The following is an 18,093-nucleotide window of genomic DNA, read 5'->3' as shown; positions in this document are numbered from 1 at the left end:
GTGTGGTCAGCAGTCTGGCCTATCCCATCCTGCCTGATCTGTGCAGTCTGGCCTTTTGGCCTGGCCCAGTAGTTCAGAGCTTGGAGGGTCACCACCCCAACCACTGTCTAGTTCAAGGTTTCACTGGGGAAAAACTGAGGCTCAAAGGAACTCAGTTCATGAGAGGCAGAGCCTGGACTAGAACCCAAATGTTTCCTGCTGCAGGGCAGAGTGTTGACACTAGTGCAAGAACGGCTTGGAGAGCCGGTATCCCGGGAAACGCAGGCACTGAGGTGTGTCTGTTTCTGCAGAAAGAGGGTCCTGAGTTTCCTAAGATTCTCAAGGGGTCCTACGATCTCAAGGAAGGCTGATCTACTCTAAGTGCCTGTAAGGCGCCAGATGGGAACTGGGACGGAACAGAATCTGGTGGGGTCGCATGGATGCACGGATGGATGGGTTGCTGCACCCACCCGAGGGAATTTCCTTTGAAAGACAGCGAAACTAAGCTGGGAAACTTTTCCTTGAAACGCCTCCCCAGCCCTCCTCCTCCGCACACCCGGCTGTGGCCTTCCCGTTTTCTGGGATGGGGGAACTTCCTTCGGCCTCTCCATCTGCGGTGGGGACGCTTTCGGTTCTGCCGCGATTCCCGGCGGCGGCGAGGGAGAACCGTGGGGGTCCCTGTGGCGTCTTTCCCGCGCCGTGGGGATCCCTCTTCCCTGCCTCGGCCCCCGGGAAGCCGCTGGCTCTTTGCCTTCTTCAGGTTGGCCTTTGTAGTCCTAGGAGGCGAGGTGGAAGGGCTCTCCCTGGGACCACCCCCAAGCGCGCCCCTAGACTCCCAGGGGAATTAGGCTTCTGGGAATGTCCTGTGGAAATCCCGGAGCAGCGCATCGCGGGGAGCCCTGCCCCGCAGCCAGGCAGGCCGCGATTGGTCCCGGCAGACCACGCCCCTTCCCTGGGCGGGGTCACGGGCCGAGGCAGGGGCGTCTCTGCAGGCCCAGTCCCAGCGCCCCTGCTCCCGCCGTCGGGTTCTCACCTCGCAATGGTTCGCCTGCCTCTGCAGTGTTTCCTCTGGGCCTGCTCTTTGACCGCGGTGAGTTGTTTCTGCTCCGACCCAACGGGAGAGTTGGGGATTTGAGAGTGGGGAATGGGAAGAGAAGCAATATTTTGGGAAAAGACCTTTCCTAGCTGATTTTGGGGGACAGGAGGGTGGGTGGAAGGTGGGTAAGGTACTCGGGGTCCTGGCTGAATGAGGCCGGCTGCCTCTCTCCTCCCGAGTTGGGGTCCCCGGTAGCCCACAGAGGGCGCATAGCGGGGGCACTGAAAGAAAAGTGATTGGACTGCCCGGATGGGGTTGGGATTTGGGAAGCCTCAAGCCTTTATTTGGTCAAAAGGCTGGTGTCTGGGTTTGCCTTAGAGACTGGCCACAGAGATGGTGAAGGGTTTTGAAGCGGGAAGGGGGGCCGGCCAAGGGAAGGGGCGGGCCTGGCCGATTTCCTGTACCTTTCCCATTGTGGACAGAAACCAGCTTTTCTGAGTGGTTATCATCTCCTTGCCAGCTGGGCCTGCCCTCTTCCAGGGGTAGCTAGGGGTAGGTGCAGAGGCTCAGGTACTTCTTTGAGAGGGCAAGGAGCTTTTAACGCTGCCACCCCACCCCCAAATCCTGGGTGAGCCAACCTAGGAGGACTACCCAAGTCTGGGTGTCTGCCTCCTGAGTTTATGATATAGGGGACTCCTGGGGGGGATGAACAGTTCGTGTGACCCAAGAAAGGGTTAGGAGAAGAGGGGTTTCTCCAGGCACCAGAGGGCTCAGATATGCCCAACCAAGCATGTCTCCGGGAGTTTCAGAAGCCCACACTTGACTCACTTTTTGTTTAAATTATTTTTGTAGTTCCTCATTCTGGAGGCCGGGAATCCCCCCAAGTACCTGACCCTCTCATCCCAGCCCCTCTGGCCTCTCCCTACTTTTAAGGGCTGTCGTTTTTGTCATGAACTCTAGGCGGGAATGACCCACGGGGTGGGGGTTGTTGATAGCAAGGGAAGAAGAGGGTTGGGGAAGCTCTTTAGTCCCAGAACTTTCATTTTCACTCTAAGCAATGAATGTCTGTTTGGGGAAGGGAGGCAGAAAGAGAAAGGAGCTGGGGACAGGTGTGGGAGTGGGGGAAGAGGCCTCCTTGGACGCAGGGTGAAGGGTGGTCTGGGCTTCTTAAGGGCATAATCCCAATTTCGGCTCCAGGTAGAGCCTGAGCTGTGACAACAATAGGGGCAATTTATTGAGAGTTTCCTGTGTCAGGCACAGGGCAAAATGCTTTACAAGTATTCTCAGTCTGATTTCTCTCCCCCGTTATACAGATGAGCAAACTGAGGCTCAGAGGGAGCCTCAAATGTCTTGCTGAAATTCTCAGATGGAACCTGGGTATGAATTTACATGTCTGATTCCTGAGCCTGCCTGCCCAAGCCTTAGTCCTGAGCTTTGGGTCAGAAGGATGGGCGCTATGGAATGTAATCGGAGCTGGGGAATTGACAAACTTTCAGAGGGGAACTATATTTCTCACATGCTTGAAAATGGCATAAAAGACTTTCATTGCTTTGGGAATGTGGTGGGAAGGTCCACAGCATTGCAGGGAAGACTTTTACAGGATGGTGTGTTGTTTTGTGGGGGCGGTAGCAGCACCTTTTCTACTTCCTTCCCCATTTGGGGACAGATGCATTTCCATAATTATTTTTGCCCACCAGGCTGAATGGGAGCTGACAATTAGGTAGGATCCTGTTGAGCCAACCAGTTAGCCAGGGTGCTCATCATCCAAGCAGAAACTCACATATGTGTGACAATTCAAACTGCCATTTTATGAGCACCTACTATGTTCTAGACATCGTGCCAGACCATATGCATATATTCTTTCTTATCTAAAATGACCTAATCTCTGGGGGCTTTTGAAAAGTGTCACCCTTGGACAAGGTATAAGGACTCATCCCTTGCCTGCCCCAATGGCAGGTATTAGTCCCATTTTAGAGATGTGGCAATTGAGGTTAAGAGAAGCAAAACAACAGGCAAGTGCTACAAAGTCGAGACTGGAGCCGCAAGCTGTTTGACTGTCAAACCTGTGTTCTTTTCACTGGCTGTTTCCAAAGAACAGGATGATTTTAAGGTCCACATGAACACAGAACAAAATGTCATAGATTCCATTTACAGTTCTATTTAAATTCTTTTCATTTTTTCCACAGAGGAAGCCTTGGGAGTTAGAATATCGTTAATATCTCTCTGTTTGCTAATCCTTCTTTTTAAATAAAAATCAAGAGTAGTCCTGGGGTGGAGGGCTGTCAGCATGCAAAGCAACCAGCTGGGGTTTGATAACATTGTTTTGTTCCTGTTGAATTTATTTTTAGGGTTACCTTTTATTTATGAGAAGTGATACTAGTTCTTTTCTCAAGGCAATGATATAAGGTTTACAAATGAATGTATTTAAATTAACGAGAAGTAATTAATAGCATGGGTGGTGCCTGGATGTAGCAAAAATAGTGCTGGTGTGAGCTAAGTTAATGGACAGAGGGAGTGCTACGATCTGAGTTTTCATTTGGATGCTATTACTGTGTGACCCTGGCAGGTGACCCCGTCTCCTTGGTCCTTAGCCTCACCATCTGTAAAGCAAAAGAGTTGGATTTCATTCTTCCAGATTCACAATCCTGGCATTTCAGGAGGGAGGGGCTGAAGAGAGAAAATATGATGAAACTTGGAGGGGGAAGGGACTGAGGAGCAGAAGAATAAAGGGAACAGCCCAGATGCTAAATGTAGCTCCAGCCAGACAAAGACCAGGACTCCAGGAAAGGCACTGGTGTCCTCATGTGCTTTGAGTCTTTGGGAAGAGGAAAGACTCAGGAGTCAAGCCAAAAGGAAGATCTGTTTAGTTCAGAGAATATTGTGAGGTTCCAGAACAACTGCTTTGTGAAATATCAGAATGATTTTCTGGGTGCTTTTATGATCATATCTGTTGGCAGTTTAGTTAAACAAATACACCAAGTAATATTCAGGCTTCATTTTTCTGCTTTGGACTTCCACTTAGGTTCTAACCTCTGTCCTGGCCGACTTTCACCTTCTTGCCAAGGAGACTATAGGAGAGATATCAAGATCCCTTCAAACTGCCCAATTCTGTTTTTAGGTCCACCCAGAACCACCCACTGCATGCAGAGAAAACCAATACCTAACAAAGAGTCAGTGCTGTAATTTGTGCCGGCCAGGTGAGATGCCAACCCTCTTGCCCCATAGTGGGCCCCTTCTTGGTTTGCTGGCAAATGCAGATCCTGTGTGTCAACTATAAACTCCAGTCTTAAACGGCCCCTGGCATTTCCCATCCCTGCCCTGCTGTCAGAAATGTTCTGGGTTTCCTCTCTATCCAGGACTACAGTTCCTAGCTCTTCCATGGCCCCAACTAGACTATGAAGGCTAGCAGGGTCCAAGATGGTCATCTTTGAATCCCCTGCCTTAAAGCCCAGCCTGATCAGTATTTGATGAGTGTCTGACTCATTGAGCTTGCTGGAGCTGCCCATTTCCTGATGTTTTCCAGGAGAGAAATTGGTGAATGACTGCACGAAGATCACCGACACAGAATGCCTCCCTTGCAGTAAAGGCGAATTCGTAGACACCTGGAACAGAGAGACACACTGTCACCAGCACAAATACTGTGACCCCAGTGCGTGAGCTGCTGGGGAAGGGGGCGCTTGGAGCTGGGCTGATAATTCTAGCTCATTCCTGACAATGCAGTCATTATTTTTTACAGTCAGGGTCTGTTCCGATTGGCTGGAGTCTGGGTTGTACTGGTGGTTAAATTATTTTATTTCCATCTGCACCTGGAAGAGGGTCTAAGAAAAAAAGAGCAGGAAGTGGGAAGAGTGGGGCCCTGGGCATGGCCAGTAAAAGGTTCCCATCTTCCCTGTGCACCTCTGCTCAGACCTAGGGCTACAAGTTCAGATGGAGGGCACTTTGCAGACGGACACCATTTGCACATGTGATGAAGGCCACCACTGTACCAACAGTGCCTGTGAGAGCTGCACCCTGCACAGTCTGTGCCCCCCTGGCCTGGGGGTCAAACAGATGGGTAAGTGGCCTGTCAGCAATCAGCTCTAGAGGCAGGAGAGAGGAGCTGAGAGCCAAAGGCGAGGGGCCAGGCAGTGGGCACTTAGCCTTGAAGGCGGAGGGACCAGCCTACATCAGTATCTCCGCTAGAATGAGCAGGAAATGGGTGCCAGAAAATGGGCATCTGCCTTGGGAGGGCAGGGGGGAAGCCTTCCTTGGTGCCACATCAGTTAGGGGTGCTGTGTGCTGGAGAAGAGTGCTTAAAGCAGGAAGCTCTTCCTGTCCCACCTGCCCACTGGTTTCCCTGAGAGCCAGACCAGTGGTCCACTGTGATGATTAACGCCTCCTCCTCCCTCCCAGCTACAGGGGTTTCTGATACCATCTGCGAACCCTGCCCAGTCGGCTACTTCTCCAATATATCATCTGCTTTTGAAAAGTGTCACCCTTGGACAAGGTATAAGGACTCATCCCTTGCCTGCCCCAACAGGGCATGGGACCTACTTCCATTCTATCTGGCCACCTGTCCTTCAGTCCCTGCTCCCCATGCCCACACACACTGTGCACTTGTGGAACTTCGGGACTGACCTGGCTGCCCATATGGACGCTTCTCAGCATTTTTTTGCCTGATCTTTCTTGGTGGTAACAGACATGGTTCACCTCTTGATCTCTGTGAAGCTCTTGGGCACCATGATGCCCCTCTTGCTTTCTTTCTACTGTTTTTCTGTACCTTCTCCCTCCTTAATCAGTTTTCTAGGCCATTCTAGGCTCTACTCTCCGATCACTTTGCCTGCCTCCCATGGGCGATCTCACCCATATCCACGGCTTCAGCTATGCTCTCCCTCAGATGACAAGATAGCACATGGGACAGAAGGCACAAAGCGCCCATGGTGATGTTTCCCTTTCCCCTGTCCCTCAGTGACCCAGTTCTCCCTGGAAGTGGCCACTGTTTGTTCTGTGTCCTTTCAGAAATTCTATGTGCATACAAACAAATGCACACACAAGCAGACACTCATGTTTTCCATGCAAATAGTAGCATCCTATATGTACTTTATTATTTGTTTAGTGTCTGCCTTTCTCCAGTATATTGCAAACTCCTTAGATGTAGACTTGGCCTTTTATTTTCTGTTACTGATGCATTCCTTATGCCTAGAACAATGTCTGATGCATAGTAGGTGCTCAATAAATCTTTACTGATAAACATTGAATGATAGCTGGAGGCACCTTGGTGTCGTAGACTCAGAGCACTGGGTTCCAGCCTCACTGCAGCTTAGAAAGGGCATGATCCTCACCTGAGCCTCAGTGTCCTCGTTTGGAAAATGGGAATGATCTTTATCTCACAAGGCTTGAGGAAAAGACTCAAGTTTATATACGAGTGTTTTATAAACTCGTAAGCCCTCTTCTCATGTAAGCCTCTCCTCTTACATGTACTTTCTTTGAAACTCCTCTTTCTTTTTCCCATGTTAGATTTGTGTGTGTGTGTGTGATATCTTTCTCTGTCCTTCCTCCCAACTCGTGGGACCACCTTGCAATAGGTCTTCATCTTCTCTTATTTGGACTCTGGCAATAGCTTCCTGGCTGTGCACTTTTCTGTAATTTCTCCTCCTATGAGCTCTCTGGCCAACTGAGTCCTCTCACTACTTAGGTCCTCTGGTTGGATGTTGATGCAACTCACTAGCCAAATCCAGTCAAGACCTTCATGACTGATTTTCAGTGATCTGGCTCTAAAGACCAAACTCTCCGTAGTTCCCTAACACATCTGGCATGCCACCCACCTAATCCCTGTATCACATTGTCCTGCTTAGAGTGTACTGCTGCTCTACATTGTACATCCTTCAGGGCCCTCTCAGATCTTACTTCCCCGGGGAAGCTTTTCTGGACAACCTTTAAACCAGTTTCTCAACTGAGCAATTTTTCTTCCCAAGGGACATTTTGGTTGTAACAACTGGGGGACTTTTACTGGCACCTAGTGGGTAGAAGCCAGGGATTCTGCTAAACACCCTAAATACACAGAACAGCCCCCATGACAGGGAATTATATGGCCCAAACATCAGGAGGGCCGAAGTTGAGAAGCCCTGCCTTACGCTGACCTCATCATCTTTCATTCCAGCCAATGTGGATTTGATCTCCTCTTCTCTGAACCATTCCCATTTCACTTTAGCTTATATCACAAAACCTGGCACTCATTAGAGACCCTTGTATATTACTCCTCCAAGATATGTAATACTCTTTTCTCTGCACTCATGAGTTCCATAAGGACAGAGTCTGTGTCATTCCCATAATAACCAGTATAGGAGATTGCACATAATATGTGCTCAGTAAACCTGGACCTATTGGTTGTTGACTGTCACCCTCTGGGATTGGAAATTTATAGATGGGAAAACTTATGTCTCTTTCTTTCCCTCTGTGTGTGTGTGTGTGTGTGTGTGTGTGTATGCACACATGTATGAACACAGCTGTGAGATGAAAAACCTGGTGCAGCTACAGCCAGGGACTGACAAGACAGATGCCGTCTGTGGTGAGTCCTGGTGAATGGGCCCTGGCAGCAAGCTAGGAAGTTGGGGAACTGAAGGGGGAGACTGAGGCACGCAGAGATCCCCCCCTCTGGTAGGTAGGGAAAGAGGGAGGGTAGGTGATGTGAGAGGAGGAGGCAGTTTGGGGTTGTGACATCCCAGCTCTGCCACTAATCTGTGGAGCCCTGGGCAAGTCACTTCCTCTTTCTGAGCCTCAGTTTCTTCATCTGTAAAATGGGGTGATAACAGCACCCCCTTTAGTGAGTTGGTATAAGTGCCTGGCATGGATTCTTGCACTTTGGAGGTGCCCCATCCATGCTATTCTGCCACCCCTTGCTTCAGGTACCTACATGGTATGACACTGGTTCTTCTGAGGGCCTCAGTTTTGATTTTAGAATGAAGAGGTTGGCTTATATCACAGGCTCAACTATACGGACTAAGCAGGTCATGTTAATGAGTGAAAAAGGTCAGGGGTAAGAAAAATTAACTCTCTTTTTTTTAAAAATTCACTTAACACCTGGCAGGGCTGAGACTGAAATGAGGTGATTGAGGCATTTGCCTTGGGCACAATATTTAAGGGGATGCCGGAAAAGTGCAGGAATCAAAGTAAATAATATTTTGATGCAATATTTAAAAATAAAATCAAACTTAATACAAAAAAATCCATAATTAACAAAATATCAAAATTTTAAATAAAAACATCTGGCCCTGCACTTGCCTGACCTTGCCTCACTTGCCTCAGCCTAATCTTGGCCCTGGTTCCAATAAAACTTTATTTAAAAAACAGGCAGCTGGCCCACAGGCCATAGTTTGCTGATACAAATTTTCAAAACATGACATTAAATTATTGCTTCTTTTGATTACTGAGTGTTTTGGTGTCCGCTTAAATTTTGTCCCCAGGCAAGTGCCTCACTTGCCTCGCCCTGGTCCCTGCCCTACCTCTGGGTCTTTCTTGCATTTTCCCCCTGGGAATAGAGACTTAGGTACAAGAAATCCTTTATTTTCCCCTCCATTCTTCTACAACAAAGGCAGCAAACAGTGCAGACCTAAAGAATGCTGGACCTCAGCCTGGGGTAGAGAGTAGGGTGGGGTGGGGAGCATGGTAAGCGGGTGAAGACAGAACTCAGTTCTGGCCCATGGGTGCCAGGTGGGGCTGCTGGCCCACAGGGGCTGGATCGTCCAAATTTCTAAGAGAAACCAGATATCCAGATTTTAAATATGCAACCTCCCAATTTAAAAATGTTGGGAAATATTTCAAAGATATTTTTTCAAAATGTTCTGGCCACGCTAAAGACATCTGCTGATGGCATTTCCCCAGGACCACTGCTTGAATCCTCTGACGTGGATGAGCTCTGACACTATGGAGGGCTTTAGAGTATGCAAGGCACACAGCTTCACACCTGGGGGTGCAGAACCGCTGTAGCTGGAGAACCACTGCTGATGTCTTGGTTTCTCCAGGTTTCCGGGATCGGATGAGGGCTCTGGTGGTGATCCCTGTTGCCATGGGGGTCCTGTTTGCTGTCCTGTTGGTGTCTGCCTGTATTGGTGAGTCGCCACAAGGGGAGGTGATGGGGGAGGGAGGGAGACGTGCACAGCTGTTTGCTGGTCTGGCCTCACCAATTCCCCTTCTCATTTTTTTTTCTCTCTCTAGGAAGGGTGGCCAAGAAGCCACAGAATAAGGTAGGTCTCCCCTGGGAACCAGCTCAGAGTTTTGTCAAAATGGAAAGAAAGATGGACTCATTGTTGTCTATATGGCAGTAAAACTGGTCCCACGTCCGCCCATGGCCAGTGGGTAACCGCAGTGGGGTGAATGGGCTCCTCTCGCCCTAGCCCGGTGTTCGCTCCCTGGTGCTGTGTCTTCACTCTGTCACCTCCAGAGCCGTCTCCCCATAGAGCTACCCTGGCACCACTGGCAAAGTCTGACATCTACTGTTCTTTCCTGGTGTTCAAGCCATGGGGAACATCTTTGGGCCTTGGTGTGGGGCCAATGGATGGGGGCTGAAGGGGTGACTCCTTGAACCCACTGGCTCCTACTCTGGAATCTTCTTGACTCCCTCAGTGTGGCCAGCAGGGGGCAGGAGGCACCCGTGGAATCAAGACTGACCCTCAGTTTGGGAAAAGGGCTTTGGTGTGGGTGATCCCATCCTGATGGAAGGGGTCCTCAGAGGTGTTGGTGGGGGTAACCTCATGCTTTGGCGCCCCAGGCGCGGCACCCTAAATTTGTATGGCAGGGTCCTATGGAGACAACTTATGTAGAGGAAGTTCCTGTCCAAACCGACTCCAGTGGCCCCGTGCAGGAGACCTTACATGGATGCCAGCCCGTCACCCAGGAGGACGGCAAAGAGAGCCGCATCTCGGTGCAGGAGAGACAGTGAGGCTGTGTGTGCCTGGGAACATGGCAGCACGGGCAAATGGCATGTGGCCGGAGAGCCTGGAGCTGCTACCCCTGTGGTAGCATGAGGGCACGGGGCATGGCCCTCACCCGCCTGCACTCCTGCAGTTCAGAAACAGTTCATCTCAAAGAACTTTTCGCCCAGCCCTGGAGCCCACTCGGTCTTCAAACTTACTTTTAAAGATGGGGGCAAAACTTTTCTGGGGGCCACATAGTAATACCACTGAACCCTCCAGCCCAGAAGTCCAGTGCCCAGAGATGTATCCTGGTGGTTTCTGTGCACATGGATATCCACTGCAACATTGCTTGTGATAGTGAACTATGGGGAGCCACTTAGCTGTCCGTCAACAGGAGAGTGGCTAAATAAAATTGTGATATATTTATACAATGGGATCTCAAAAATGCTGTTGTGGAAAAAACAAACAAAAAACGCAGGTTGCAGAATAATGGGTATGGAAACATTTCTTTAAAATCACATATTCCAAAACAATATGGTGTATCACCCAATGGACATGTGCATAAACATAAATTACACATATATATGTAGGCATACCAAGGGGTCTGAAGGCATCCATAGAAAACACAGGTCCTGAAAGAGTTGTAATGTCTGGGTTAGGGAAGAAGCGTTGGTTAATGGAAGATAAGACTTCTTTCTCCTAAAAGGAGAGAGTGAATTCACATAATGCTTGTATAATTAAAAAGTCGTCGTAAAAAGAAAAATGGGGGTAGACAGCTGGGTGACATGAGCTGTTTAACTCGCTGTCAGACTCACAGAATTAGGGGTATTATTTTTGAGGTAAATAAGAATGTCCCCAGGCTCCTATCCCTCCAGGGTGGTTTTCGTGGAGTGCTCACATTTGGCATCAGGTTTACAAAAAAATGTGCTCTCCTCATTGTATTCCTGTTCACAAAAATGGGGCAGGCAGGGCCTGCATCCCTCCTTTAAGAGGTGAAAATGGAGGCCCCGAGAGGTGAGCTTGCCTATGGTCACACAGCAGTTCCTGGTGGTGCCACTCGGAGCTCCCCGCTCTTGGTCCTGTGCTGCTTCTGGACGTGTCTGTTGTCTGGAACCTACATCTCTAGCTCCTTCCTGGGGTGCTCCTGCCACCTCCTCCTGACCTCCCAACTGCTACAGGAACTGCTGCTCCTTGGTCAGATGGTGCCCCCCTCCGCCCTGCCACAAGCAATATCTTAGGATAAAAATAAACCACCCTGTTCTCTTTTTCTGCTGTGCCAACTGAGGGGGAGCCTAGCCAGGAGGAGCAGCAGATGGAGTGGGAGCAGAGGGGAGGGGAGGGGAGGAAGGTTGGAGACAGGAGGAGGAGGGAGCAAGAGCCATGCAAAGCCCCTGTACAAAGATTCAAGGTGAAGATGAGGCCAGGTTGCTTTAACTCAGGGATCTCAACCTTTGTCCCCCAAAAGAAACTGCTTTACAGGGTAGGGGTGGAGGGTTTGTTTCCAGTGGAGGCTGTGAGGGCAGCTAGGAGCCAGGACAGGGGCACCTGGCTTGGCAGCCTTCCCAAAAGAGCCTCAGGAACCATTTGGATGCACCAGATGGAGAAGTGCGGTTTAGATAGTGGAGCCCAGTGGTGGGGAAGGGGAACTTGGGGGGTCTCACCCTATCCTCTACCTAGAGTCCAAATGCTAGTATAGGTCACTTCTGTTATTGGTAGTATGGTGGCAAGAGAGAAAAGACCCATCTCTGCTCCTATTATCTGTGTAACCTTGGGTGGGCCACTTTCATCTCTTCGTGCCTCAGTTTCCTCATCTGGCAAATGGAGTCAATACCCATAGCAGATACTATTGATACATCCTTCGTTTTCTCCCAGGTTAGAGGGTCTTAATCTTGAGCATGTATCAGAACTGCTAATAAGACTTGTTAAAAGACAGATTGCTGAGCCCCACCGCCCGTGTTTCCAATTGTAGGTCTGGGATGGAACTCAAGAATTTCCAACACGTGTTCCAGGTGATGCCATGCTGCTGGTCCAGGGACCACACTTTGAGAATGACTGCTCGTGGCATTCATTTTTCTAGAGAATCAGTCAGTTTCCTATTGTAAGCACTTGGACACTTGCCTTGGGGCTTTCCCTGGTTCCAAAAACATGCTTTGTGCTGGTCGGGGGCAGGTGAGATGCACCTGCAGGAGTTAGTGCTCCAGAATATTCTCAACCAACTAGGAATGAAAGTTGGAGGATAAATGCCCTAGCTCCCTTGCCCTTGGGATGGACAAATCTGAAGTGTGGTCCACACTGTCTCCTCGGTGCCTTAACAGGATGAAGCCCCAGCTGCCCCTCTCTGTTGGCGTCCTCCTCTTTCCTGCCTCACTTACCCACTGGTGCTTCTTGAGTTCAATTCCTGAATAAACTACGTCCATTCCTTCTTTGTCACAGGCTGCTTCTGAGAGAAGTTCCCCTAGAGCCAGCAGAGCTCACGCATAAGGACACTTTTGTGCATCTCAGTGTCCCTGACAAAGGGAAGGGATTGCTATTCTTGGCAGCTGTAGCAAGTTCTGGATTCTAATGGAGCTTAGCCAGGAACTTTCTGTGACCTTGGGAAAATTACTGTCTGGTTCTGGACACTGTTCTCCCAGGTGTGGGATGAAGGGCTGGGGCCCTAGGAATTCTAGGGTTCCTCCAATTCTAAAAAGTGAAGACAACCCAATAGGGTATAGGGGTCCACCCTGGCCTGCGGATGGAGGGGGTGGGTGTGAGTCATTTATCAGCCAGAAGGTGGCGCCAAGGTAACATCCAAGACCCTGGCCGCGGGCTTTTGCCAACTCACACCACATTCCCACCCTTACTTCTGAGGCCTTTTCTCCGCCTCTGGCCTGAGCCTCCTGCAACTCCTATTCTGCCTCTTCATCTGTTCCCCAGGGCTCCCTCTTCACTGTTTCCTTCATTTCACAAGCATCGCTTGCATCCCTACTGTGGCCTCATCCTGAGCTTTGGTTGTACGCAGTGACAGCACTCAGTGGATCGAGTGCTCTCTATGTGCTAGGCACAGGGCTCAGAACTCTGCATGCAATGTCTTAGTCTGTAGGACAGCCCTACATAAGGCACAATCTCTCCTAACAGCCATCTTACAGATGACGCTCAGAGGCTAAATGACGTGCCACCATCTGAAGAGTCAGAATTAGGATTTGGATCTAACCAGGCTGACCCAAAAGCCTGTGGTTTTTACCTGTTCAGAGAGTAGGGAAACAGACACATGGTAACACACCATTAAAAGACAGTGTGGCTTCCAGGACAGAGGGAAAACTCAGAGCAGAGTAGCTGACCTGCAGGGCAGGGGTTGCAAACCTGCTGGCGCAGGAGCTGGAGAGGGATGCAGGCCCCGTCAGGAGTCAGGATGGCAGAGACTCTAGCAAAGTGGAGACGCTCTGCCTCTCCGTGGGCGCAGCATCTATCAGTCCTTCTGGTGGTTGCCCTGCAGGGGTGAGAGTTGTATACTGCTGGGAATCCACATTCCCACGTGAAATCTCCCACTGTTTAAGCACTACCAGCTGCAGATGTTTTTTAAAAAAGATCCCAAGAAAGCATGTCTCAGAGGGTTGGGACTGAAAGACTGGGAGCTTCATGGCGGACAACCGTTTCATTTCATTTATAGGGAAACTGAGGCCTTAGGAGGGTCTGGAGCTGAGTGAGGAGTGTGTCAAAGGCACATTGTCTCCTTTCTCCGGCACCCCAGCCTAGAGGCTGGACAGAGCCCCCCGGGGCCTTAGGCTCCACCCTGCCACCTGGTTACTGGAGAGGCACTGAAGCTCTTGGACTGAAGGAGTTACCCTGGGACTGGGACTGGGCTGGGTGTTGATGTCCCTTTAATTCTATGACACCTACCTCCCACCCCCTACCTGGTCCCAGCCACCCCCAGGCATGCACATACCCTTCCCTTAAATCCATCAGGGGCCGTGCAGAGGATTCCTGGGGCAGCAGAAGTTATTAAAGACTCTGCCTGGAAGGATTTCTCTCCCCCAGAGTGATTCTGGCACAGAAAATTACAAACCCACCTCCAGGGGTAGGGAGATACGGTTTTAATTAGTAAAAAAAGAAAAAAAAAACACCCACGCTGTGGGCCTGGAGTCTGGGGGGTGGGGAAACTCCTCGGAGAGGCCCCGCTGGGCCCTGGAGCCCTGTCAGGGGGCAGATGGGCTCTGGGAGGGACTCAGCAAGATCAGCCACAGACGGGCCAGTGGGCGGGAGACTGGGGGTGGGGGAGCTGCTCTTCTATTCCTCGCCCCCAGTCCCTTGGGCTCCCTGCTTCTCTCCCTTCTGGCTGGCACATCCTGCTGGGCCTTGGCACCCAGCTAGTTCCTTGCAGCTCCTCCTTGCAGGACCCCCTCCTTGCATTCTGCCTTGCTCCTTGACCAACCACTTCTTTTCCCTTCTCCCAGCAATTCCTTCTCACCCTTGTTCTCTTCTGAACCAGTGTGACTGTTTTGGTAATTACAGAAGTCATACCTGTGCATCACACACACCCCAGCCAAGCAGTAAACAGAAAAATAAGACCACCTGTAAGCCTCCCCACCACCCCCACCAACCACCAGTTACAGGTTCTTCCAGACTTGTTTCCTGTGCCAAAAATATTTCTTAAACTAGAGCCATTAATACATACATTTTTGTGTAAGCAGCCTTCTTTGATTAGCAGTATATAGCAGACGACTCTCATTGTCAATAAATATAGACAGACAACGTGCTTTTTAATTGCATAGGATTCCATTGTACAGTTGGAGGCTGATTCATATAAGGGCTCCATACTGATGGACTTTCAGGTGGCTTCTCTCTTTGCTTTTCTTCTTCTTGGGTCCCTTCCTGCCTTCTCTACTTTTCCTGCTTTTTCTCTGTACGCTCCTCTCCCATCTCCTGGTTTCAGTCCACCTCTTTCCCCCTCCCCTCTGCTCCTGCCTTCATCCCCAGCACCCCACCTTGAGGTTCTCCTCTCCTCTCCTCTCCTCTCTACTCCCTCCACACCGCTGGCCCAGTGGAGGGGCTTGGGGGAAGTCTGTCTTTAACACCCATTCCCTGTGTCAGACATGTGCCATCTCATTAGTGCGCCTGTGCCCCCAAGTGAGGCAGGCAGGAGCCACGGTGGCGAGAGGCCTAATTGAATGTAACTAATTATTCACTCCCTTAAATGGGCCTGGGAGGGACGGAATTACTCACTCGAACTGGGGAGACAGGGAACTGGCCGGCTGGCAAACAAATCCCAGGGCCTGTGGAGCCAGCTCTCCTTGGAATACTAATTAGGCGGGAATGTTTGTTGGGATAAAATCAGGATTGGAGCTGCCCCTCCTGTCCCCCTCCCACCCGGGAAGCCAGGGGTCCAGAGGAGAATCTGTGTGTGAATCTTATTGGAGGACTGCTCCCACCCTGGACCCCAGGGAAGGGATAGTATTGGAGGGACAGGGAAATGAAATGCGGGGCCTGCAGCCTGAGGAAGGCAGGGTGCTAATGTTTAATATGGAGAGAGGCAGGGGGGCACAGGATGGGTGCCTGGAGGGAATGCACCCAGGTGGGGGGAGATGGCAAGAAACTCAGTCCCACCTGGAGCTGAGGGGACCCAGCTGGTTCCCAGGAAGGTCCCCTCTGCTCCCAAGGGCTACAGGGCCACATCTGCCCTAAAGACTGAACTCCCAATCCTCACTGCAGTCCTAGGGGTCAGCATCTCCTCACCTCAGAGGAGGAAAACTGGGGCTCATTCAGGGGAAGGATTCCTTCCTAGAATGACCAGGCTTCATTCCTTACCAATTAAATAAAATGTCCCTGGGGTAGGGCTGTGATGGTGGTAGTCCAGACATCAGTATTTTTTTTTTTAGAGTTTTCCTCGTGATTCTAACATTCAACCAGGACTTACAGCCACCGATTTAAGACCTTAGTTCTCTATTTGGGGCTCTGCTTCAAATTCACATTGTAGTTTGTGGCATCTCTTCCTCCTGTCACCCAACCCATCCCCAATCACCTCCAAACTCTAGCCTTACCTGTGACCTGGTTTCCTGATATCAGGACTATGAATGTTGGGGATGGGGTTGGGAGGTGGGCGGGGGGAGGGAATTGTGTGGAATAAGATGATAGAGGAGGGGGTGGGGGAGGGAGGTTGGGGGGAGGCGAGGGAAGAGGACTTGAATGTAGCCCCAGGGGGGCTCTGGGCTGCACCATTCTGGGTAGTTCCTGGAGGGCAGAGGTGAGAGGTCAGTTAGGGATTGTGCAGCAATAGAAAGAGGGGTGAATCAGGTTATGGAGAGATGCAGAAAGGCGAAGGGAGAGGTGCGCATGCGTGTGTACGTGTGTGTGAGTGTGTGTGCATAGTAATCACAATTCTGCCTACCATTTATGTGCCGGTTGCTTCTCACATATTTTCTCATTGGATCCTGACAACAACCCTTTGAGGGAATATTAGTTATCCTTGCAGCGGAACAAGGGGAGGTGCAGGAAGTTTAAGTTAGTGGCCCAAGGAAGCACAGAAGAGCCAGAATCCAATTTCAGGCTCTCCTGGATCCAGGTCCCATGCTCCTTTCTCCTACACTGCTTTGATTTTGCTACTGCGCTGTGATCTCTTCTCTAGCAGGTGTTAGTGTGGGCGTGCTACTAATCTGCGTGTGTGGGCATGCTCCTCAGGGGTGTGTGTCCTCTCCCTCCCAAACCAGGTTGCTGTCCACAGGCCTCCTGCTCCTGCCCAGCACAGTGCCTCCTGCTGACCAGTGAGAGGAGGGAGGGGGGGCTACTGAGGGGAGCGGGAAGGCGGGTCATCCTGCCCATCAAGTGACAAACAGCCTTGTTTGTGACAAAGGTAGAGAGAGAAGCCTCCCCTCATAGTTCCAGGGCAGGGAAATTCCCCCTTTCCTGTGGTTTCAAGCAGTCCCCTCACCTGCCCCCTGCAGAGGTGACAGGGAGAGATGGATGGGAACCACACTCACTGCCTCTGTTCACACTCCTCAAGTGTGGGGGATTCCAAGGGGGCTTCACAAGGGGCAGCAAATTTATGAGTCCAACACAGATTCCCCAGTCACCTCGCTGGGCAATCTATCTTTCTGGAGCTGGGGATAAAATGAAATTATAGAGAAATAAATCTGTATAGATGATGGAGATCCTGTCAGGGTGGGGGACTGCAAGGGATACAAGGGGCAGAGGAAGCTGGGGCTCAGGTGGGGGGGGCCACTTATGCTCTCCCTTGGCTGAGACCCAGAAAGGGGACTCCGCTGACTTTTGTTCCGGTAAGGTCCTTGGTTGGGGGTGCCGTGTTCCGTCTATACCTCCAACTCTCCCTTGAAGCCCTTCTGGCCGATAAGACTCTCATCTAAAGAACTGGATGCAGGAACCTCCAGCTTGTGGTTGAGTCCTGAGTCACCCAAGCTTCCAGACTGGCAGAGTCAGAGAGAGGGGCAGGGCAGACAGACCCGGTGGTGGACCAGGGGAGGCCAGGGCAGGGGTTGAGTCCAGGGTGATGTGCCACATCTTTATTAACCCACCTGGAATCCTGGCCAGGAACAAGTCAGAAGGGCCCTTGGAGGGTAGGGTCCCTTCCCTGGAGGCCCCCTGATGGACCAGGGTGTTAACTCTTTAATTTCTGGGGATGAGGAGAACACAAGCTCAGGGACTATATGCTGGGGCTACTCAGAAAGCTTGGGCAGCACCTATTTACTGACATGTCTGGAAGTAGTTCAGTGTTTTAACATCATCTATAGCAGGACTGGTGTGCTTTCCAGCTGAAAGTCAGTCTTGGAGGCAGCAGGTCCCAAAAGCTCTGGTGCCCCCCCCTCCCTTTTAGCCTGCCCTGTCTGGGCCCCCTCCCCCCAAACCGTGCATGACCCCCTGCCTTGAGGCAGGTGAACCAGGGAATGAGCCTGGTGCTGAAGGGCACACAGGGATGTGCCAAGCCCAAAGTGCCAGAGACTTCCTGACTCCTCCTCCCACCGCAGCCATTTCTTAGGGGTCGTTTTCCCGTCCACTCTGAGCACTGAGCCGGAAGTGGGCACAACCAGCTGGCTGGGATGTGATCATTCGCCTCCTGAGCAAAGCCAGCCCAGCCCCAGGGAAACTGGATGCTGAGGCCCTGCTGCTGTCACTGAGCAGGAAAGACCCTCCCCGGCTGCCCTGGGCTTGCGCTGGGACCCTTCCACCTCCTCTTTTCAGTAAGGGGCATGCTGACTT

The 18,093-nt window shown here is 51.0% G+C and overlaps 1 protein-coding gene across 4 annotated transcripts in view; it reads left to right on the top strand.

Annotated features, from left to right (window-relative positions):
* Positions 1–592: 592 nt before the first annotated feature.
* CD40 (CD40 molecule) overlaps positions 593–18,093 on the top strand; it is a 32,530-nt gene continuing 15,029 nt past the window's right edge. The window contains exons 1-9 of one of the 4 annotated variants that reach the window (XM_017653412.3): positions 939–1,069; positions 4,134–4,212; positions 4,539–4,664; positions 4,923–5,069; positions 5,408–5,501; positions 7,501–7,562; positions 9,016–9,102; positions 9,209–9,237; positions 9,762–10,337. In XM_017653412.3, coding sequence (XP_017508901.3) covers positions 1,019–1,069; positions 4,134–4,212; positions 4,539–4,664; positions 4,923–5,069; positions 5,408–5,501; positions 7,501–7,562; positions 9,016–9,102; positions 9,209–9,237; positions 9,762–9,932 — 846 coding nt within the window. In that variant the 5' untranslated portion in view covers positions 939–1,018 and the 3' untranslated portion in view covers positions 9,933–10,337. Of the gene's footprint in view, positions 1,070–4,133; positions 4,213–4,538; positions 4,665–4,922; positions 5,070–5,407; positions 5,502–7,500; positions 7,563–9,015; positions 9,103–9,208; positions 9,238–9,761; positions 10,338–18,093 lie in introns of those variants that run through there. The other 3 variants (XM_037006224.2, XM_037006223.2, XM_037006225.2) reach the window with 3 other exon arrangements.

This window comes from Manis javanica, chromosome 5 (genome assembly GCF_040802235.1).
Source record: "Manis javanica isolate MJ-LG chromosome 5, MJ_LKY, whole genome shotgun sequence".
NCBI classification, from domain to species: Eukaryota; Metazoa; Chordata; class Mammalia; order Pholidota; family Manidae; genus Manis; species Manis javanica.
Note: the sequence above shows the minus strand (reverse complement) of the source record. Positions and strands in the feature narration are given on the sequence as shown.